This window comes from Nesoenas mayeri, assembly GCF_963082525.1.
Source record: "Nesoenas mayeri genome assembly, chromosome: 18".
NCBI classification, from domain to species: Eukaryota; Metazoa; Chordata; class Aves; order Columbiformes; family Columbidae; genus Nesoenas; species Nesoenas mayeri.
This window is the reverse complement of record NC_137566.1, coordinates 7,707,742-7,729,057: the sequence shown is the minus strand read 5'-3', so window position 1 is coordinate 7,729,057 and position 21,316 is coordinate 7,707,742. Positions and strand designations below refer to the sequence as shown.

The window sequence follows — 21,316 nt, the reverse complement described above, 5'->3', positions numbered from 1 at the left end:
ACTGCCACACTTTTGTCACCTGGAGAGTTAATCCCCTCATTCCAGTGCTTATTTGCTTTGCATCCCAAAGCAGCATCCCCCCACAGAGGAAGGGATGGGTTTGTGCAGAGGAGGTTTGCCCAATGCACATCCCTCAGGCCCCTTGTTTCACTTGCCAGTCCCAAGGGCCCGGGTGCCCCCGCAGCCCTGCCCAGGCACAGCCCCGTCGGTGGGGAAGGTGAAGGTGCTGCAGGGGAGGAAGGGCAGAGGTGAGAGATACCTGGATCAATGAAACCGAATGAAAGCTGAGGTTGAATACCCAATTCCCAGAGAACACCCTCTCACTGGGGTCTGTACCACTCTCCCAGTGCAGAGGAAAGTGGGGGTAACTTGAACTGGAGGAGGCAGAGGCCATGGTTAACCTTATGATTCTGACTCTGTGTGTCATGGGCACAAAGTACAGTCCTGGCATTGTTTGACGTAGCAGTGACAACACACAGAGCAGCTCGCTCCCCGCTTTTCCTTGCTGTGGCAGAATAACCACAGCTTTGGGTCTGGACCTGCCTCGTCCCTGGGTACATGGAGCGTTTGCTTTGCCCCTGCAGCCGTGGAACGGTTATCTCACCCCTCCACTTTGTGTCTGGGGGAAATGCAGGTCCGTGCCCGCAGCAGTGAGACAGCAGGAGCCGTGGCATGCTCAGGAGAGCGGGACCGTCTCTGCGTCACTTCTTGCTGGAGAGGAAGAGCGGCGCTGGATATAGCTCGTACTCCAGCGAGGTATTGAATGCCCAGCGTGACTGTTCCTGGCCGGTAGCCTGGTCTCGGGGGAGCTCACAGCCCAGGAGATGGACTGGGCAGCGGTGGCAGACAGGACACGTCAGGAAAAGCCACACTGGTGCCATCTCCTCTGTACCCACGTATTTCCACATGGCCTGCTTAAAGGGAACATCTCATAAGCATCCTTCATACAGAAGAAAGATCGTTGTGGGGTTGCCTCATCTCATGGTCTTGCCTGCTAAAGTCTCTTGGGTTGCAAAGTGCTTAGGAAATATCAGCATCCCTCTTGGAGACGCAAACATGCAGAGCAAGGAAATAACGTGCAGCCGGGACTCAGACAGATTGCAGCTGGAGAAACACAGAGTTCAGTTTGGGGAGCAGAACAGGCTCAAACAGATTTGGGGGCCATGTGGCCCCAAGCCTGTGCTGCTCTTCAGCCTGATGCGCAGCAGCCTGTGGCATCATCATTCAGGCTGGGGGTGGGATGGAGGGGACATCAAAGGAAGAAAGTATTTGTCATTTCCCTTCCTGAAAGGCCTTTCCTCACAGCTGGGAACTTCTAGGCTTAAAGCACTTTGTTCCAACTGACCCCCATCACACTTGCCAATACCATTAAATTCTCTGAACTGGGGCCAGGAGCTGTTAAATGTTTCACCTCCAACTAACTTTTATTTCTCGAGCCACAAATCCTTTTACTCCCACCAAAATCAGCTCAGGCACTGGGTCTTGTTGATGATAATATCCATGAGCTTGTGCAGAAAGAGCAAAGCAGGGGGCTGGGGGAGAGGAGTGGGGCTCCCCCAGACCTGGGGACACAGCGACTTCTGCTCGCCCTTGGCCAGCTGCCGGCACCACGGGGAGCACAGAGTCCAGCCGCTGCCCTCTGAAACACAGGTAGCTCTGCCAGGTTTTTGCAAAGATCCCTAGAGAGGGCTGAAGCTGGATAAAAAAAATCCAAAGACCTCAACGCAAAATATCTTTGGGGCACTTGTCAAATTGTGGTGCGGCCCCCTGGGAACGGCAGAGGTGAGCAGGTGAGTGGGGGTTACGCCGCAGCTGAGCCGGGAGAGGGGGCTGACCTGGAATCCCCCCAACAATCCTGGCAGAGCGCAGACCCTGTCCCTTCACATCCCAGCTCTGCACCCCACCTCTCAGCTGCTTTCACGTGCCCTCCTCATCCCTGTTCAAATGCATTTTATCTGCTGTGGTGACGACTGTTTTCTCAGCTCGTTGCTTCAGAGAAACCCTCCTCATGTCCCCACGCTGGCTGTTCTTGGTACATTGAGCACCATTTCTCTCTAGTTTCCAGTCCTTTTGCTGTCTAGTTACCTTTTTCCTGCGCTGTCGAGTCACATAATTCTGCCTCTGCTGCTTTTCATCATCCTTGTGATAAATTCCCCATCGAGCACATCTGACTTTCTCCCACTGTGCTTATCCGACTGGAAGGACGATTTTGCCCTCAATGTTTCCTACTGTCCTTCTTCCCACTTCCCCTAGTTGGGTTGCACATGGAAATTAGATATGTCAGGCGAACAGTGCCTTGGTACCTCCGTACATCCGACTGACCCGTGTGCTGTGCTCCCCTCTTGCCTGGCCCCAGCTGCTGTCTGGTTTTGCCACGAACTTCAGGTGCAGAAACCAGGGGTTTGTTTGGCTTCTAGAGCAACTCCTTTCACCAAGGGCTCCAGTAGGATCAAATACTACACCTGCTACTCCTCTTGAGTAGTGTGGAATAGAAAGTTTTTTCTTCTAAGAAAAGGGGATATTTTGTGGTCTGTAGGAGGGTTCTTCCGATTGAGGACAAGGGACACAATGGAAAGCTGAGAGCTGGGGTCATTGGCCTGGCTGTTACAGCTTGGCTGAGCTCATTTGACCCCACGATTTATTCCAACTGAAAATGAGGTTTGAGTGTACTCACCCTTCTTTTGTCCATTTGTTTTCTCAATTCTTGTCGAAACTTGTAAATGAAACATCCTCCTCTGCTGGCTCCTGTCTGTTTGGTCTTTCATAAAAAGTGTTTGAAGCTTCTTCCAGAATCCACTGCATCAGCATTACTGCTCTGAGCTCGGTCAGCAACCACCCGTGAAGCAATACTGAAGGTGTCACCTTCTATTGGGAAAAATATACCTGGGGAGCCCACATCCCCTTTGCATGTGACCCCATTGCCATTAGTAAAAGCTTCAAACTCACTTACTTTCTCTCTCTTTGCAGGCAAAAATGTCAAAGCCAGTGCAAGCTCGGAGGCTGGAGGGAATAGATAAGAATATCTGGTGAGTTAAGAGAATACCTGGTTTACCCTGGTGATAGATGTGTTTTAAGGCAGCCTGACACCAGACAGGCTCTGCTGCAGCCACACAGCGCAGAGCAGCATGGTTTCCCTCAGCTACTTCACATTTGTTTAGGAAACACATCAGGGCAGGTTTGTCCTGGGAGGCTTTACCCTGGCTCAGCTCTGCACCTGCTGCTCGCACTTTGTGCTGTCTCAGGTGTCCCGCACCATCCTGTGGGAAGGCACCTTGGAGCACGTTGTGCCCCATCTGTCCTATCCACTCGAATGACCCCAGCAGCACCCAAATCCCAGTTTGGCTTCAGCCTGGCATCTGCTTCAAGCCCAGCCTAAGGGGACTGCAGAGAGGCAGGTGATGGGATGCTGCAAATGCCATTCCCAACCTGCAAGCTACAGACATGGGGAAAACTGCATGCTTGAAGAGGAGATTTAAATGGGCTTTCCCCAAAGCCTTGCTGTGCCTGGTTTCAAGCTACAAACTGCCTGTGAGTCGGCTCTTGTTTGAGCCAAGCGCTGAGTCCAGCCTGCCTTTCCCTCTTACACCTTCACAGGGTCTAGATGCTAAATTTTACAGAACTGATATGAGCTTGAAAACCAGAGACCTGGTCTGCCCAGTAGCGGCTTCATCAGTGACCATGCACCCAGACCCCACAACGGCTGTTTCCTTCCACTACAAATTACAACCACCCCCAGTGCAATCATGCCTTGTGCTTGTTTTAATTGAAGCAGGTCTGAAATGACCTGTGCTTGGTCCCATCCAGCTGTGATCAGCGGGATGGCTCCATGGGAAGGACACCAACCTCGCTCACTTCCAAAGGGACTCTGGCAAGCAGGGTGTGCTCCTCAGACCCACTGTAAATGCTTTTCTTTCTCTCCCTTTCTTTCCTCCAGGGTGGAGTTTGTCAAACTGGCTGCCACCTACTCCACGGTGAACCTGGGCCAGGGTTTTCCTGACTTTCCCCCCCCGGACTTTCTGACGGAGGCAGCTGTGAGAGCCCTCAGCGGGGAGAACCACACGCTGCACCAGTACACTCGTGCCTTCGTGCGTGGACAGACCCCTCCTCGGCAATCCCCCCTCACTCCCCGTTAGCCTTGGCCACTTCAGGGCTCACCAGGCACCAATAAATGGGGCAAACCACATGACGCAAACCACACACCCAGCCTCAGCCCATGCCCCCCGCACCCAGGGCTCTAACACCCCGATTTACCAGGGTGTTTCAAGCAGCTGGGTTGGAAGATGTCCTGCATGCTCAGTCACCCTTCCAAGGGCTCATCCATGATTTAGGAAGCTTCTGCAACCCAGTTCCCACCCATCCTCTCGCCCCACAGGGCCACCCACCTCTGGTGAAGGTCCTCGCTCAGTTTTTCGGGAAGCTGCTTGGACGAGACCTGGATCCTATGACCAATGTGATGGTGACTGTGGGGGCATACCAGGCGCTTTTCTGCTGCTTCCAGGCTTTCGTTGATGAAGGCGACGAGGTAACCCAAGATTTGGGCTTGTTGCACAGGCAGCCTTTCCCCAGGAGAGCCCTTCTTGGCTGTGGGTCTGCCAGCAGCTGCAGGCTGGCTTTTATTGTCCTTTTCCAAAGCAGAAAGGGTTTTATCCCCATTCTCCAGTATCTGAGCATCCAAAGGAAGAAATATCTACTGCGGGGCACTGTCTCTTTCCTGCACGAGGCAAAATAACCCCTCTGTGCTGAGAGGTGGTGTTCTTCACTGCCCACAGGCCATGCAGATTCTTCACTACAGTAATTCAAGGATTAAAACTACCTGTTCGTCCCATTGCTCTCTGCACCCCTCAGGGAAGGTCTGAGCAGGGCCAGGAGAGCGCTGACGTGTCCCTTTCTTCCAGGTGATAATCATTGAGCCCTTCTTCGACTGCTATGAGCCGATGGTGAAAATGGCTGGCGGTCTGCCCGTGTTTGTCCCACTGAGACCGGTGAGTGGGTGGGAGCAAAGCACTTGAGGAGGGAAGAGGTGAATGGTAAGCAACACACAGAGGTAGCAAAGCAAGCCAAGACCCTCCTCTATTCTCCCTAGAAAGCTCCGAAAGATGGAAAATTAATGTCTAGTGCAGACTGGCAGCTGGACCCAGCTGAACTGGCTTCCAAATTCAGTGACCAGACAAAAGCCATCGTTCTGAACTCACCCAACAACCCCCTGGGCAAGGTAACACCTCTGGCCTTGCTGTGGCTGGCTCTGAAAGCAGCTGGGGTGCTCAGCTCACACACACTGCGCCCATGCTTCTGGTGGTTTGAAGCTTGTGCTAGCAGTGGTTTTGCCACATTAGACCATTGCAGCCAGTTCCTGCCTGCCCCGATTTGGGAGGTGGTGCAGGCAGGGCTGCAGCCATTGCAGAGAGGCAGGGACATCTCTGCTCCGCTCCCTGCCTGCTGCAGGTGTTCAGCCGCGGGGAGCTGGAGCTCATCGCAGACCTGTGTGTGAAGCACGACGTCCTGTGCATCAGCGATGAGGTGTACGAGTGGCTGGTGTACGACGGGAAGGAGCACGTCCGCATCGGTACGGAGGACGGCTTGGCTGAGCTCGGGTGGCTCCTCTGGGTACAGCATCTTCAGGGAAGGAACTGGTGGTTTAGCTGAGGTTTCCTGGAAATTACACGGGCTGTTTGCATGCACAGCTCTACTGGGCATGTCGTTGTTGCAGGGTGATGGTGCTTGGCACCTCTGGGAACCACTGGGGCTGGGTATATGTGTATGAAAACACTTAATTACAAAGAGATGCTCTTGAGAAACCTGGCTGCCTGCTTGGGATGTGCTTTGAGGCTCATCAAGGTGAAAGATGTGTTGTGAACACAGGTGTTCACCGTGGGTTATGGTGGGCAAAGAGCTCTCACTGTGTTATTAATATAGACCAGAAGCAAGGATGCTGAGCTCTGCCATCAGCATTTCTCTCTTGTTTCATTGCCAGCCAGCTTGCGAGGGATGTGGGACCGCACGGTGATCATTGGGAGTGCTGGGAAAACCTTCAGTGTTACTGGATGGAAGGTGAATTCCCCTGTGTGGTGTTTTCTGTTCTCCCCATCCCCGTCCTTTCACTTCAGGGCAGGGGTCCCATTGCCACAGCGTGGCACTGGGGACACTCCTGCTGCACGCTCGGCTTTGAACCTCAGGGTCTGAAAGTACCCAAGCTGCTTTACAATAGCTCTGTTTTGAAAATACAATGAAGCCAGCACAGGAAAATAAAGGGGACCCCAAGCAGGTATCCAGAAACTTCTCACTTTCCTCCTCCTCTCCTGACCACAGGTGGGCTGGACGGTGGGACCCAACCGGCTCCTGCAGCACGTCCGTACCGTGCACCAAAACTCCGTGTACCACTGTGCCACGGTTGCCCAGGTAAGGCTGCAACTGGCTCTGCAATCCCCAAACCCCAAAAGCAGGGGTGAGAGAGGCTCCTTCTGCCCATGGCTGACCTGAAAGGCACAGACAGGGTGATGTGCAGTGCCCCGGAGAGGCTCCTTCCCCTCTCCCTGCAGTCACCTCATGACTGGGAGGAAGGGGAGAGCCCAACCTGCCTGCGGTATGTTCTTTATTTTGCATTGGCATATCCAAGGGGGCATGTGGGGGGGCTGGAGGCAGAGGGCTTGGCTTGATGCCATGAGAAATCCCCCCCTGCTCCCTCATCACCTGTGAATTGCATCAGAACAAAGTCTCCAGGTCTCAAGCAAGCCTTGACCATCAGGTTCCTCTCTCCTCGCAGGACGCCGTGGCTCAGGGTTTCCAGAGGGAGCTCGAGCTCTACGGGAAACCAGAAAGCTACTTCATCCAGCTTCCCAAGGAGCTGCAGAAGAAGAGAGACTGGCTGGTGCAGAGCCTGGATGCTGTGGGGATGAAACCCATTGTCCCCGAGGGCACATACTTCTTGGTGGCAGACATCTCCCAGTTCAGTGAGTCTGTGCGGCTGCAGTTTTGCTCAAGCAGGGCTGAGGATGGGGGGGCAGCTCGGAGTGGTACCACCAGCAGGGACAGAAACCTGCATAAAGCACCACCAAAGCAGGATGGACAACAAACAGCGTGTTTCCCCTCCGAGCTCGCAGAGGCCGTGGGTTTGGGGCTTGGCTGAGGCAAACAGCAGCAGCCCCCACCTCCACATCCTCCAGCAGCCTCCACCTCCATCGCTGTGCTTCTCCTGCAGAATCCGACGTCCCCGATGTCCCCGACTCCGATGAGCCCTACGACTCCAGATTTGCAAAGTGGATGGTCAAGAACAAGGTAAATGTATCTGCCTCTCTCTGCTGTGTTTGCCCCAGGTGTGCTTGTGCCCTCGTGGGATCCAGCAGCACGATCCCACTGCTGGGTCTTGGCAGATCACTTGGGGGTGCTCAGCGTGTCTGTCAGCAGCTGAGCTCAGCTCTGGTAGGCTGAGCTCAGGCAGAGCGAGCAAACAGGGCACCACGGGCATCTACGAGCCCATCCCTGAGACTTCCCAGCAGTAAGTGGAAGCTCCACGCATTTCCCCTTCCCAGGGACTCGCCACCATCCCGCTCTCCAGTTTCTACTGCAGGGCACACAAGAACGACTACAGCCATTTCATCCGGTTCTGCTTTGCAAAGGTGAGATATGTGGCGATGTAAAGGGAGTTGAGGGTGGGAGTAATAATCAGGGCTGGTTTCATGAGATAAATGCAAGAAGAAATGCATTAGAGCCTGAGTGGTGGCATTGCAGATGGTTGTGATGTTCCAGAATGAGAATGGGATTTTTCTGTAAACGATGACTGCAGTGAAGGGAAAGGGGATTTGGCTGGAAGCTGCTGACCAAACCTGTGGTATCTGTTTAGGAGGACGCTACACTGAAGGCAGCAAATGACATATTGCAAAAATGGAAACAGGAGAAAATCAGTCCCTGAGCACACCGGAGAGAAAGCCAGGCTGTCTTGGTCCTCACCTGCCATGGCTGCTCTTCCTCCTCTTCCTTTGCTTGGCTACAGACTTTGATACATCCTTATTTTTGTTCTTTCAACTACATTTTCTGTCAGATGAATGGTTAAGGTCTGCCAGGCCCAGGGTCTGGGGGACACTTTTTGTCACTGTGAAACGGTTGCACTGTTCCTTGCAAAACACGGGTCTTCACATGTGCTGCCAGTACTTGATGTATCTTCTTACTATGTTTAAAGACATGGCTAATCGTTTCTGGGATACATCAGGAAGACACAAGGTAAGGTTCACTCCTGGGGTCTTTTCCACCACCAGATTCTGAAAACGTGTTTCAGGACTTACTTTTAAGGCTGTTTAGGGGTTACTGACTTGTCTTGCTCCACATACCCACTCATGTACCCCAGAACACAGGCCAGCATTTCCACCAGCACCTACATTCCCCATGGGAACGTGCAGTATCACCACTCGTCAGTAGGTTGATTCTGATGATCCTGAAAATTATAAACCCAGCAAAATGCTATTTCCCATAATTAACAGTTTTCCCTTTTCTTCTTTTCTGTACGTCTCTGGGGAGAGCGACTGCGGAATTGGTAACTGGCTCCCCCCAAGAAAATAGGCTTTTGTGTAACACTCAGTTATTGCCAAACCTTCCCAGTGCAGCCCAAACCATCCCTGGTGCTTCGTCAGGGTTCAGCAGCACCGCACAGGCTGCAAAGCAAAACCTTCGGGCCTTTGACACACATAAGCAGGGGCTGAGGAGGAAGGACACGGTGGCCCAGGGGTGCTCCTGGCCCCGCAGCCTCCCACCCGCCGGGCTGCTGGGTGGTAGGGCAACGTAAGCAGCGTTTTGAAAGTTAATTCTTGCATCATTCTCAATTTTAACCTGGATAGGAATGTAAACCTGCATCAGCAGTCACATAGGAGCTACGTGCAACGGACTGTGCGATAAGTATTTATGGCTGTTAAATTATTAAAGAGTAATTATTGCACTTATTAAAGAGTAAGTGTCTCTGTAATGATTACAAGGCTAAGGCAGCCACCTGTGCAACATCTGCATTGCATCCCGCTGTGGTGGCTGCTCGTCCCACCCAGGCCGGCGAGCAGCAGCTCTGCAGGTTTTCTGTGTTGGGCTGCAGCTGGTGGGACCGATTTCCCTGGAGCGAGAGCTGCACCGACCCGCAGGGGCGATGGAGGGGGACAAATACCACCTGCTGCCTTCGCCCATGGGAGACACATCTGCTCTCACCTGCCTGCACAGCCTGGGTGGGTGAGGGTGCTGCTGAAGACTCTTTTGCACCCACACACATGCCAAATACTGGGAAAGCTGCAACCACCGAAACAGATAAACAACCACGAGATTAAATATTTAGCATAAAGATCACTTGCAACATCCCCATGTGCGTGGGCTCTGGCTCTAGGACTTGACACACCCCGCAAGGGGCGGGGCGCATCTCCCCATCCTTCACCACGCACACAGCGCTTGTGCAAATACACCCAGGCCCAGGCGCCCGTGTTTTACCCGCGCCCGCAGTGCCCCCCGGGTCACCCATTCCCCCGCAGACCAGGACAGCGCCTGCTTAGCTTCGCATCCCGCGCGGGCGATTTAAACCCTGGCCCCGCCTCCTGCTTGGCCATTGGCTCACGTGACACCGCCCTCCGCCCCCATTGTGGGCGGGCCCCTGCGCTCTCCAGCCAATCACCGCCCGGCGGGGGCGTGGCCGCGGCACGTGGGCGGAAGATGGCGGACGGCGGCGCGGCCAAGCGGCCCAAGGCGCTGCAGGTGGGGCTGGCGCGGCGGTTTCCCGGTTACCGGGGCGGCCCCTGCGGGGCCCCGGCGGTCGCGGCCGTAACGATCGCTCTCTCCCGCAGGCTCCGGACAGGAAGGTGGACTGGCGGCGCTGGAAGCAGGAGAGTAAGGCCAGGCCGCCGTGAGGGCGGGCAGGCAGGCAAACCGGGGTGCAGCCCTAGCCCGTGTGCTCCCCGCTCTGAGCGGTCAGGGCGCGTTGTTCCAAGCTCGTTGTTCTCCTCTCCAGGGAAAGCCGAGAAGAAGAAATGGAAGGAGATGAAGCTCCTGAAGAAACTGGAGAAGCAGCGGATGCAGGAGCTGGAGGAACAACAGGCAGAGAAGCAGGAGGAGCAGAAGGAGGATAAAGGTGAGGCTGCTGTGGGGCTGGGTTGAAAGAGCCGGGAGAACTCGGGTCGTTAAAAGCCAGTCAGTTTTACATATTCCTAGGAAAGGTGCCACACGACTTCATAGATCCGATATAGATCAATCCAAGTGCATAAACAGGCACAAACACGCTGCCATGAGCACTCGTGAGAGCTTAAGAGCAAACCTGTGGTTACAAAAATCTAAGAAACAAAGTTTGCCCGTTTCTCCCACCACAACTACAGCTGAAACGGTGAATAAAGCGCCGTGCATGCGGCTGTCGCGCTGCGGCTCTGCTGACCGCGCTCTGCTCCCCAGGGCGGCACCACACGCTGAGCGTGGCCCTGCCGGGCTCCATCCTCAACAACGCCCAGTCGCTGGAGCTGCGCACGTACCTCGCCGGACAGATCGCTCGGGCCTGTGCCATCTTCTGCGTGGATGAGATCGTAGTGTTTGACGAGCACGGAGAAGATGTAAAGTAAGGAGGAGCCACCACCTTCTGCAGAAAGCATTTCCTCTCTGCATTCTGCTTCTTCAGTCTTATTAAGCCGAGACCAGAAAAGAACTGTGTGTTCTCAAGCGAATGCTTCAGCCTCTCTGGGCTGCCAGGATTAGTAGGACTTTTGTGCCACTGGGCAAAGATGTTGACTTAACTGCCCTGGCAATTAAGATCGTTTATCCCAGTATGCGGACAACAAAAACAGTAGGAGGTCAAGTCTTCCTATACTCTTGCTGTGGAGGGACAGGGTGTACCTATACCCTTATGGAAGATGAATTCCTGTTCCTTCAGCTTCTCACCTGCTGTGCAATCCTGTAGCGTCCAGCTCAGCGCATCCACCTGCTAGGTTGTGTCAACACATAGAGATTAAAAAAAAGAAATGCTGCAAAAGGCATTTGGCTTACAGAGGGTTCCAAATACGACTTGTTAAGTCTCTACCTCTGGAGTAGCCCTTTTACAAGGTGGCCCATGTATTTCCTGGGGTGGAGGGAGGGCGTGCTGCTATTTTCAGATTAAGTAGCAAAGCTTGGTCTTCTGTAGACTTGACCATTTGGGGCTGTACGGTCTCGTGCTGAGTTCACAAGCTGCTTCCTTTCTCTTTCAGGACTGTGGAGGGGGACTTTGAAGGAATCGGGAGGAGAGGCAAGGCTTGCGTGCAGCTGGCTCGGATCCTGCAGTACTTGGAGTGCCCTCAGTAAGTGCACCATGATCAGGCTGTGCATCAGAACTGACTGCCATGGTATCGCATGCCAGAGGTGATGGGAGCACGGGCCAAACTGTCTGTGTTGCACAATTATGCAGGATCTGATTGTTTAACTGAAACAACAGCAGTGAATGCAGGATGCAAACTGCATGCTACCTTAAAGGTATATTGAGAATTGGAGGTGCCTTTGAGTTAATGCAGGGCTAGAATGGAGGGTTGGATTCCACAAAAATAACTGTTTTCACGTTTCAACTTTCTCTGGTAACAGGTACCTGAGGAAATCCTTTTTCCCAAAACACGAGGATCTGCAGTTTGCAGGTAAGGATGCAGCTGTCTCTGTCCCAAGCTGTTGGGTCCCCCTTCCTGAGCTCTGGCTCTTGTTTTCCATGGGATGCCCAGAACTGAATAACTTTTCCCCACTTCAGAGCACAGGCAAGGTGCTGTGCTCTGGTATACTGGACCAGAGAGGGAGGGGACAGCAGAGCAGTTGTACTTTCACCTGTTATCCCACAGTTTGTACTGTCTTCTTAGCAATTGTTTTCATCTGTGCTGTTCTAGGGCTGCTCAACCCCCTGGACAGCCCCCACCACATGCGGGTGGACGAGGATTCGGAGTACCGAGAAGGTGTAGTGTTGGACCGGCCAACTAAGCCAGGCAGGGGCTCTTTTGTTAACTGTGGGATGAGGAAGGTATGTCTGTCACCCACAGATCCCAAACTCATTTCCCCTGTGCCTCTGGTGGATTGAAGCAGGCAGGGTGGGTATTGCTGGGTTTCTAAAGGCCATAGCTGGCTGGCGTGGGGTTTAGTGCTGTTGCTGTCTTGTCCCTTCTGGCTCATTAATGGTTGTAGCTTCCAAGTCCTGGCAGGGCTGACCATTCCAGCATGTCATTGCTTCACTGCTGGAGTTGAACCTTTGAGCAGCAAAATAAGTCAGACTGAGACCCAAGTCACCCTGAGCCTGCTCTGCACTGCACTCACCAGCTCTGATCATAGAGTCGTTTTGGTTGGAAAAGATCATCACATCCAACCATTAACCCAACACTGCCACGTCTGCCTCTAAACTGTGTCCCTAAGAACCTTATCTACATGTTTTTTAAACCCCCCCAGGGATGGTGACTCCACCACTGCCCTGGCAGCCTGTTCCAATGCCTGATAGTAACAATGATTGTAGAGCTCCTCATGGCAGCTCCAGGCCAGAACAGATCCACTTCCCCAGAGGGCTCCCTTCCTTCCCCACCTTCCCCAGTATTTGCAGAGTGTCTGATGGTGGCTGTCACTGCAGGAGGTGCAGATCGACAGGCAGCTCAACCCTGGTCTGCGAGTCACCGTGCGCCTGGAGGAACCCCAGAAGCCAGGTAATCCACTGCTCCATGAGCATCCCTGAACTTCAGTCCCGCAGGAGCTGGTTCTTCCGTGTGCCACCGTTCAGATTATCCATGTTTGAAGGTAGCCAACAGCTCTGCATGTTCCCATCACACACAGACTTAATAACACCCTTACCATACCTCCCTAATTAACTGGAAAGAACCGGCAGCTCTTTGACCAACAATAAACAGCCCAGACATAATTGCACGCTTTCCAGAAGGTGCTCCAAAGTGCAGTTCTTGGTTGTACACCAAGTTGGTGCTCTACCCTGGGAGAAGCTGCCTTGTACAGCTGGTCAAACCCAGCTGCCACTAGGAGACCATGGGGGTTGTTTATCTCTTTGCATCCCTTTCAGAAGCCAAAGTGCGGAAAGGCACCGTGGTGTCCTCACACCACCCTCGGACGGTGTCTGGCTTGTACTGGGGTTACAGCGTCCGCCTCGCCTCCTGCTTGAGTAAGTATTTGCAGTGTTCTCCGCTCTCTCTGGGCTTCCACACTAATTTCAGGCTTACTGGCTGCACGTCTGAGCACACATTAACATGGTTGAAATCTCTTTTGTCTCAAAGGCAGCTTACACGTGCAGCTGGCAGCCACATGGCAATCAAATGTAAGGGCTAAAGCTAGGGGTGTAAATCACCCCAGTCACCCACCAGTACTCTGCCCTGGACTTCCACTCACCATTGTGCCAAATGTCCATGTTGTAGAAGGAGACGAGAGTTGGTGCTCTCCATCTCCAGCCAGTACATCTCCATTTCCACGATAAGGACCTCCTGCTCATTCACATCAAAGCCAGCAGTAACATTTGAGCTCAGGAGCCCTGCAAAATCCTTTTCCTGTCTTCTGATTGATTTGACCTCCATTGGTCAAGGAATAGCTCCTGGCACCTATTAAAGCTTGGAGGAAAAGCTGCTGCAGTTGAGAAAGGTGCCAGAGATTCCTGCAGCAAGGGAATTCTGTAGGAATCATTGTCTGTCTCCTGATGTACTCGTGGCCCTGAAGAGCAATTGCTGCTGCTGCTGCCACTCACCTGGGGAGTGTTCTGGGCTGTCCAGAAAGCACACACAGCGTGGGTGAGGGCACCACAGGAATAATTCCATATTGCGTTTGTTTCCCAGGCGCTGTCTTTTCAGAGTGCCCGTTCAAGGAAGGCTACGATCTCTCTATTGGGACCTCAGAGAGGGGCAGCTCTGTGGACCAGGCCACTCTCCCCTCCTTCAGGTTCGTGTCCTGGCCGCACTCCGAGCCCCCAGGGCGGGCTGGTGCAAGCAGCAGAGCTGCACCGTGCCCTTGGTGTTCTCCCAGGCAAGAGCACTCCTACATTAAAGTGCGAGACTCACCTACAGGCTCCCTCCCGTGCTCTGCTGCTCCTTTTTACATCAAGGCACATTTCTCTGCATCCCAGAAGCTGGGGGAATACCCCAGGACAGGGCCAAATGCCTTACCTGTTTCTCTGGAGTTGGTAGCAGGGAATGTTGCATTGGCCAAGCACTCTGGGGCTTTGTTAGGGTGGGGGCTGCAATGGTTGTTGTCAGCAAGAGACACAGAGGGGATTGAACACATACCTGGATACCTGAACAAAAGAAATGAGTCTGCTTCTTGCAGATAAGGAGAACTGTTTGTGTGAAGCCAATTCTTAATCCCCTTGAAGGTTCAAGGCACACGAACAGCTCTCGTGTGTACACCTTGTAACATCTGCCTTGGTACAGGGGTAGGTAAGAGCCAGTTTTCCCCCTCACCCTGTCCCTCTGCTCTCCCCAGGCATGCCCTTGTCGTGTTTGGAGGTCTTGAGGGCTTGGAAGCTGGGGTTGATGTGGACCCAAACCTGGAGGTCACTGACCCAAGCGTCTTGTTTGACTTCTACCTGAACACTTGTCCCAGCCAAGGCAGCAGAACCATCCGGACTGAGGTAGGACTGATAACGTGGTGGGGCACGGTGCCTGCGTGCACAGGGCAGTGCTGCGTTTCTGCCTCTGGCGGTGACACAGGTGGTCCACGTGTTGTTCCCCACGGTGACACCTCAGCAGGGAGCGGTGGCTTGCCCAGTGCTCCTCGGAGAGCCGCGGTTCTGACTGCTGCCTGCTCTGTTCCAGGAAGCGCTGCTGATCTCTCTGTCTGCGCTGAGACCCCACATCGATAAGGCTGTGAAGACGCCCAGCGACAGCTGAGGGAAGGGAAACCACTGACCTTGCTGTCAGCTGAGGACTGTTTCAGGGAAGCGGCTCTTCAAACGTGGGGCCAAGACACAGCGGGACGAAAGCTGGCAGTGCCACCAGACCAAGTGTCTGGCTGCTGTTGGGAGCAGCAAGGCTGCACCTTTCTGCCTGCATGGTCCAGCCAAGGACTCTGCAGCTGCAACAAGCCTGGCAGCAGATGAGTTCTTGGCAATTCAGACGTCTGGGGTGGGGAATAAAGCAGTGTGGAAGCTCAGCTGCCCTGAAATCTGTTTGTCTTGGTGAAGGGGATGGGCATTGGCCTCTGCAGCCATGGGGCCTTCAGATTTAAATGAATCAAAACTTAATCCTTATGCCAAGAAGCTGTTCCTGTCTCAGTGATCTTGACTCCCTCATCCCACCTTTCACCTCAAAGGCTTCGTCCTTCCCAACAGCAGGAAGGGCCAGAGCTTCAGTTGGGCCTCAGCACTAAAGCACATCAGCACAGCTTGGGACAGTCTGGCTCCATCTGTGATGCCTTAAGCTCTGCTCAAACAGGAAAACAGCTGGAAAAGTTGGCTCTGTCCTCCCCCCTCCTTCTGCGATATCCAGCGCTTTGGGAAGAGCAGATAAGAAACAACCAATACTTTGGGGTTTCAAAACTTTACTGTTAAAACCATCTTCTGAAAGAAAACAATCATACAATCCTTTGGCCACAGAAAGGCAGGAAGCTCACCTTTCCTCCCCCTTGCCTGTCTTGCTCCCATCCTTCCCTGCTAAATAGCAGAAATGAAGTAACTTCCCTTTGTGTCTTAATGAGCCCCACACAACTCAAACGGAGCAATCACGGGGGTACGCTCAGTACTGCAGATGAGGGGAAAATTCTAAAGATCTATGATGGTGCCAAGTGCCCAGGAGCCTTCTGCAGGACCTGCCCTTGGGACCTGCTGTGTGTGTGTCACTGTCACACAGAACAAGGGGAAAGGTAAAGGGAAGCATTGCCTTGATTATTTCCCACATTTAAAATTGCACAAGAAAACTATTATTCTGTGGACAACTGCTGTGAGTCCCTTCCCAGGGGATACCTGGATTTGTTTAATCATGGTTCAACGCTTGTTTCCAGCTGTGATGGCTTTCAAGTTACTTGTTCTCTTCAAGATGTTTGGGACAAAGAGGAGCCCTGAGGCACGCTCAATGCTCTCGATGGGAACCAGGAACCGTTCCAGGGGGATTTTCTCATCCACAGGGCTGTTCGGCATCACATACGAGCGCAACTCGATCTCCCCGCTCTCCTTTTCCAGGATGAGCACCTTGAAGAAATGGGTGGGGACGGCCACGTTGTTCTTCCCAATCACCTGATACTTGACGTACATCTTCCCATCGGGCTCCATCCTGCACCAACAGCAATGTTGACAGGGTGAGGCTGAGCTGTGTACTGGGTCTGCTCCCCCAAATCCCCTCCCTGCCATCTCTCTAACAGCCTTTCCAAGCTATTTCCTGCTGCTGAAGAGATTTCAACGCGTGACAGCTGCTCCTCAGCGCTACAGGAAGGTCTTTGCAAATACAGGTATGCTCTTAAGTGGCGAAATAGTTCATTAAATAAAACGTAGCAGCTTCATTCTGCAGTGAATGGGTCTGCAGTCTAATCTGTAAATCTAATAATCTAGTCATCTACTACTACAAGATTGTTAAGCACTGCAAACAAAAGTGGCTTGGTTATGTTGTAGCTCGAGAAACCCATCCTTACAAAAACATCAACTGAACAGGAAATACTAAAAATAATCCCAATCCTAAGTAGCTTTCCACAGAACCCCTGTGCACAGCGGGTCTCAGCAGATCACTCTGCCTAGGAACAGCTGGGAGGCTGCACCCCGAGCCCGCTCCCCTTTCCCAGCACAACACGCCCTTGTGTTTACCTGGGCAGGAAAAGGGGTCCCGTGCAGACATAGACGTTCTTGTTGCTCCTCGCCAAGCTTCTGCTGTACTTCTCAAGGTTATTCCAGGCATTCTGGTTTAAATGAGGGTTCTAGAAACACAACACAGGCAACAGTCAGTTGCTGGGGAATGTCCTCACTGTTCTGCCTAATAACACCCGTCTGCCCAGCAACATGCCTTGCAGCACCCCAAGCGCTTTCCAGAAGAGAACTCCACTATTGCTTTAGCTTCGAAAGCTGCGTAGGGCGAGGTCTGGGCGTGCACACCCAGGAACAGAATCCATTCGCCTCAGGCCATGATTTTTGCAAGTTTCTGTCCCCCTGTTTAACTTTGCTCCTGCAAGGAGCTGCACTGAACCACGTCTCTCCGCTCTCCGGCTTGAGAGAAGCACCCAGGCAGGTGTGTTTGCAGGATCGCTGCTGTTGGGTTTAGCCGGAAATCCGGCACCCCCGAATGACCTTGGCCACTTTGGACTCTCTTTGGTGAACCACACTAAGGACAAACACACGGCAGCCGCTCGGAGGTGGTTTCCAGCAGGGAGCAGCGTCTGCCCTTGAACACGGGCAGCTCCGGGCTGCCCCCTCCACCCCACCCCGGGCCGGGCGAGTCTCCCTGCGGGTCCCCAGGGCTGGGGCAGCCGGTGCCCGCGGCGGGTCCTACCTGCGGGGCGATGTTGCTGAGGTAGAACGTGTCCCGCATGGCCGCCTGGCTCCACTTATGGTTGGCGGCAGCGGCCAAGTGCCCCCGGTCGAAGCCGCTGCCGCGGTAATCGGCGTTGGTAGCGCGGTGATACTCGTGCACCGAGTCATCCTCCTGGAAGTCGCAGGCGGCGCGGTCGGAGGTCCCGCTCAGCGTCTCCCGGTTGAGCTGTTCGATCACCCAGAGCGCGCTGCGGCTCCGCGGGTCGTAACACAGCACGTAGGACTCGCGGCTCCGCAGCTGCGCCAGCCCGGGCAGCCCGTACTTGGTCAGCTCCGTCCGCCCCGAGCCCGGCAGCGCCGGCGGACCGGCCGCCACCACGGCGGGCACCACGGGCAGGCGGCCCAGCAGCCCTTCGGCCTCCGCATCGCCGCGGGCCCGGCGGCGGGAGGTCAGCGCCGCCCCCAGCCCCGCGCCCAGGGCCAGCGAGGCGCCGGGAAGCAGCCAGCGCGCCCGCAGCATGGCCGTGCGCTGCGCCGCGGGGGCGCCCGCCGCTTAAACGGGCCTCGGCTTGCCAGGGGAGCGATGCACTACCGAGGGAGCATCGCCGCTTTAAGGGCAAGAGGGCGCCGCGGCTCGGAGCGCGCCCAGGGCAGGCGGAGGGAGAAGCGGCTGCGGCCCTGGTGTGCAAAGAACCCAGTTTATTGGGAGATATTAGAGAACAGCGTGAAAGTACAAAAATAACGAGCAGAGAGGCGAAGAGAGGGCCCGCGGCTCCCCCGGCCGGACGCGACGGCGACATCCCTGCCCGGTCACAGCCCCGCCGGTGCCGCTGCAGCGTCACCCTCTAGAAAAGCCACCGCTCCGAGGTGGGAAGGCAAAGCAATGATTTGGGGGAGGCAAAGCAAAACCAACATGCTGGAAAGATGCTGATGGAGGGAGCCCTGATGATTTAATATACAGCCCTGGCGATGTAATCTACAGGCCAGATGATTTAATGTACACAAAGCCCCAGCTGGCTGCTGGTGCTGGGCTCCCCCAGCTGCTGTCCCAGAGGGCACCTGGAAATCCTGTAGTCATCAACCATAGCAGCAGTAAGTCCAAGCTCAACACACCGAGTCACAGCAACACAAAGCCACCCGATTTAGTTAAAGGAAGCATTATAAAAATAGTGTTTAAAAAGAGGCATAAAAGGAGTTTTAGAGTGATAAAGTGTTCTCTACACCCGGTTCTGGCAATTCTTTCCAGTCAAGGTAAAAAAAAAAAAGAAAGTGTTATTTGTTCCTCTCTGTCGGGCAAAGGGCATTTTAGAAAAGTGCTCCAAATGGATGAAGTCACCAATACTCAGTGAGGGAAAACAGCCTCTGCTTTCCCAAACACCCCAGCTCCTCCAAAGCAACTTCTGGCCTTCACTCACTGCCAAAGCATAAATCGCTCTAGGCTAGGTCACAAAATTCAAACTCAGTGTTCTGAGTGACCACCAGCAACGACTGGATCTCTAGGATCCTGTTACTCCTACCTCACTGGCAAAGCCACAAAGTTTCCCAAAGCCTGAATTAGAGCGAGGGGCAGGTTGAACAGACCTCTTCCCCCCAGGGCAGGCTCATCTCTCCCCACAGCCAGCACAGTGTCCTGGTCTTCCTCCCAGGTGATCACAGGTCCCCTTTCCCCTGCCTGGCAGTAGTCCTGTCTGTGAGGAATGTGTTGTAAGGGCGATTTAACCATCCTCTGTTCAGGCCCCGATGAACCAAGGAGTCCCCAGGTCACTCCAGACTAACACCCCCAGCCCACAGAAGTGCCGCTCCAGCCAACCTCGCTGCTCCTGCGGCACATTGGGATTGAAATCAGAGGTGGAAACATCAAGGGTGGAGCAGCTGTTACTCGGCCACACACACAAGGAACCACTAGTTAAATACTGTCTGACCTAAACAACAACATCACCACCAAAAGCCTTTGAGGAATGAAGCCAAGGAAACTCAAGAGGAGATTCAAGAGCTGGTTACAAGTTAAGACTTTCTTTTCTCCCCTCAGAAAATGTGGGTTTGCTCTTAAAGAAAGCTTTGGAATAAAGAAGTGGATGTCTCAACTAATTGAAAAGTACAACTTTCAACAACCTTTTCCAACAGCAGAAGTCCTACCACACGGGAGGGGATAAGGAGGGACATAAAACAGCTTTTCATGTAGGAACCAGCCTGTCTGGGTGCACCAAACTTGCTACAGGTTCTCCCCAAAGAACTCAACCAGTTTAGCAGCTGTAGTCTGGATAAGGCTACAGAATTTACCACGGAGAACCTTCCATCAGCCAAAGCTCTCATCACATCCCATCAACCACTGCAAACCCTTTTATAAAGCATTTACCTCACCCCATAAAGAGAAGTAAGACAGCATAATGTAAACCTTTCAGCACCTCAGAAGCGAGAAGCCAGCGTGACACCCACACACCCACCTGTGCTGCCAGAGCAGCCGCCTGCCCTGTATCTTCCTCAGGTGTTTTTGTTCCTACAGACCAAAACCTGACCCCAAGCTGCGCAATGTCACTGCAGAAGGTCGATTTCAGGGCCCAAACGATGCTTTGAGAACAAGCAGAAGATCAATCACAGGCAATGCTCCAACCCCGATTTGCTTGCTGCCTTCTCAGGTTATTTTAGGGAGACTTCTGGCTATTCAGACCAGGAACTCTCCTGGATGCTCCTGCTACCAGTGAGCAAATACAGCATAACTGAACCCTGCACTTGTGACAAGGACTCAAAATGGACAGCTCAGGTACTCAGGGTAGGAAGAGCAAGCAGAGCTCGTCCATGGAATGTGAGAGAGCTACAGCAGTATTTAGAGCAGAAGTGTTTGGAAGAGATCCAATTGTGCCTAAGAGTCTGACCCACCAGTTCTTGTGCCTACCAAGCAGCCCTTTGGCCACACAAGGTTTAACTGGCCTCGCTACTCCAGGGTACTCAAAAGCTGAGACCATGAGACCACCTGGAATAGCTCAGCACCAGAAGGCAGGAAGAAAATCCATCCACAGGATGCTTCATCACGCAGCTGCCTCAGTCTACCAGTTCCGTATTTCTTGGAGGAAACCTCTACCCTCTAGAAAGGACTGCAGCAGAGAGGGACACCGTTAGCCACAGGTATTAATCATAGATTGGTTTAAGTTCTCAGTTGCTCTTGCTCCACCACAGCAGCAACATCTGGCTGCACTAGTGTCACTTGAGCATCTTCTGAAGAGGCAGAGGTTGCTCAGGATTGCCAATAGGAACAGAGGTGCTTGCATCAACCCGTCCTCCCATCTCCCCACTCCCCTCTGTGACAGTTACAGTAGCCTGTGAAGAACCGGCCTTCAGCAAAGGAAATAACACTAGTAAAAAGGCTGAATGCCAACAACATCCCCCCTGCTAGGGCAATTTTAGGCCATCAGCAGCTTAAGCAGCTCTCACAAAGAAGACTGACCTTTAACAAATCAATACCCATAAATACCAAAAACTGTAGTGTCCAACAGCTACGCAGACGTGAGGCAGCACAGCACAAAAGGGAAAAGCACGCTGGATTAGTGTTCGCTCAAGAGCTTCTGCAGCACCCAAGCACCCGGGTGCCGGCAGTTTCTCCCTCAGAGGATTACGGTTTCTGCTCAGCTTGACGCTGCCAGCAGGTGAGCAGTTCTTTCCATAGTGTGTCTTGGTCGATGTTCACCTGAGCCCCTTCCACTGTATTTGAAATGCAGCAGTTTCCCCTCTCAGGAGGGACAAGTGTCCAACGCAGGACGGTGACTCCAACAAGACCAGTGGGCAGAGAAGCGGATCAGCCCCTGCAGTCAGCTAGTGCCAGAAATGCTTGTGTGACCACTGGATTGCACCAGAAAAGGTCTCTGGTAGGTCAGACCTGTACCATGTCTCTTCCTGGCAAGAAGTACCATGAGACAATATCAAGGTCACTGTGACCAGAGCTTG

General features: G+C 53.5%; 3 protein-coding genes across 3 annotated transcripts; 2 read left to right on the top strand and 1 right to left on the bottom strand.

Annotated features, from left to right (window-relative positions):
• Positions 1 to 672: 672 nt before the first annotated feature.
• On the top strand, positions 673 to 7,906 carry KYAT1 (kynurenine aminotransferase 1; the record flags this gene model as incomplete). The annotated part of the gene is made up of 13 exons (XM_080356108.1): positions 673 to 756; positions 2,968 to 3,026; positions 3,935 to 4,085; positions 4,373 to 4,522; positions 4,896 to 4,982; positions 5,084 to 5,212; positions 5,443 to 5,563; positions 5,972 to 6,048; positions 6,307 to 6,396; positions 6,761 to 6,947; positions 7,196 to 7,272; positions 7,527 to 7,613; positions 7,838 to 7,906. The coding sequence occupies 13 exons, from the start codon at positions 673 to 675 to the stop codon at positions 7,904 to 7,906; spliced, it is 1,368 nt and encodes a 455-aa protein (XP_080212234.1).
• A 1,766-nt stretch (positions 7,907 to 9,672) lies between these two features.
• LOC308047537 (putative methyltransferase C9orf114) lies at positions 9,673 to 15,044 on the top strand (the record flags this gene model as incomplete). Its single annotated transcript, XM_080356107.1, has 12 exons — positions 9,673 to 9,714; positions 9,804 to 9,846; positions 9,968 to 10,087; positions 10,402 to 10,561; positions 11,187 to 11,276; positions 11,554 to 11,603; positions 11,844 to 11,974; positions 12,569 to 12,641; positions 13,007 to 13,105; positions 13,767 to 13,869; positions 14,410 to 14,557; positions 14,742 to 15,044. The coding sequence occupies 12 exons, from the start codon at positions 9,673 to 9,675 to the stop codon at positions 14,814 to 14,816; spliced, it is 1,134 nt and encodes a 377-aa protein (XP_080212233.1). The 3' UTR covers positions 14,817 to 15,044.
• A 413-nt stretch (positions 15,045 to 15,457) lies between these two features.
• On the bottom strand, positions 15,458 to 17,920 carry ENDOG (endonuclease G). Its single transcript, XM_080355755.1, has 3 exons — positions 17,397 to 17,920; positions 16,718 to 16,827; positions 15,458 to 16,193 (listed from the first exon to the last, which is right to left on the bottom strand). The coding sequence occupies exons 1-3, from the start codon at positions 17,895 to 17,897 to the stop codon at positions 15,908 to 15,910; spliced, it is 897 nt and encodes a 298-aa protein (XP_080211881.1). The 5' UTR covers positions 17,898 to 17,920; the 3' UTR covers positions 15,458 to 15,907.
• Between the last annotated feature and the right edge of the window lie 3,396 nt (positions 17,921 to 21,316).

Excerpts from the sequence above, each read along its gene's own strand:
- ENDOG (XM_080355755.1), bottom strand. The coding sequence starts at position 17,897 with ATGCTGCGGGCGCGCTGGCTGCTTCCCGGCGCCTCGCTGGCCCTGGGC. Across the intron at positions 16,828-17,396 it reads TCAGCAACATCGCCCCGCAG|AACCCTCATTTAAACCAGAA; the intron begins GTAGGACCCGCC and ends TTGTGTTTCTAG. Across the intron at positions 16,194-16,717 it reads GGACCCCTTTTCCTGCCCAG|GATGGAGCCCGATGGGAAGA; the intron begins GTAAACACAAGG and ends CTGTTGGTGCAG.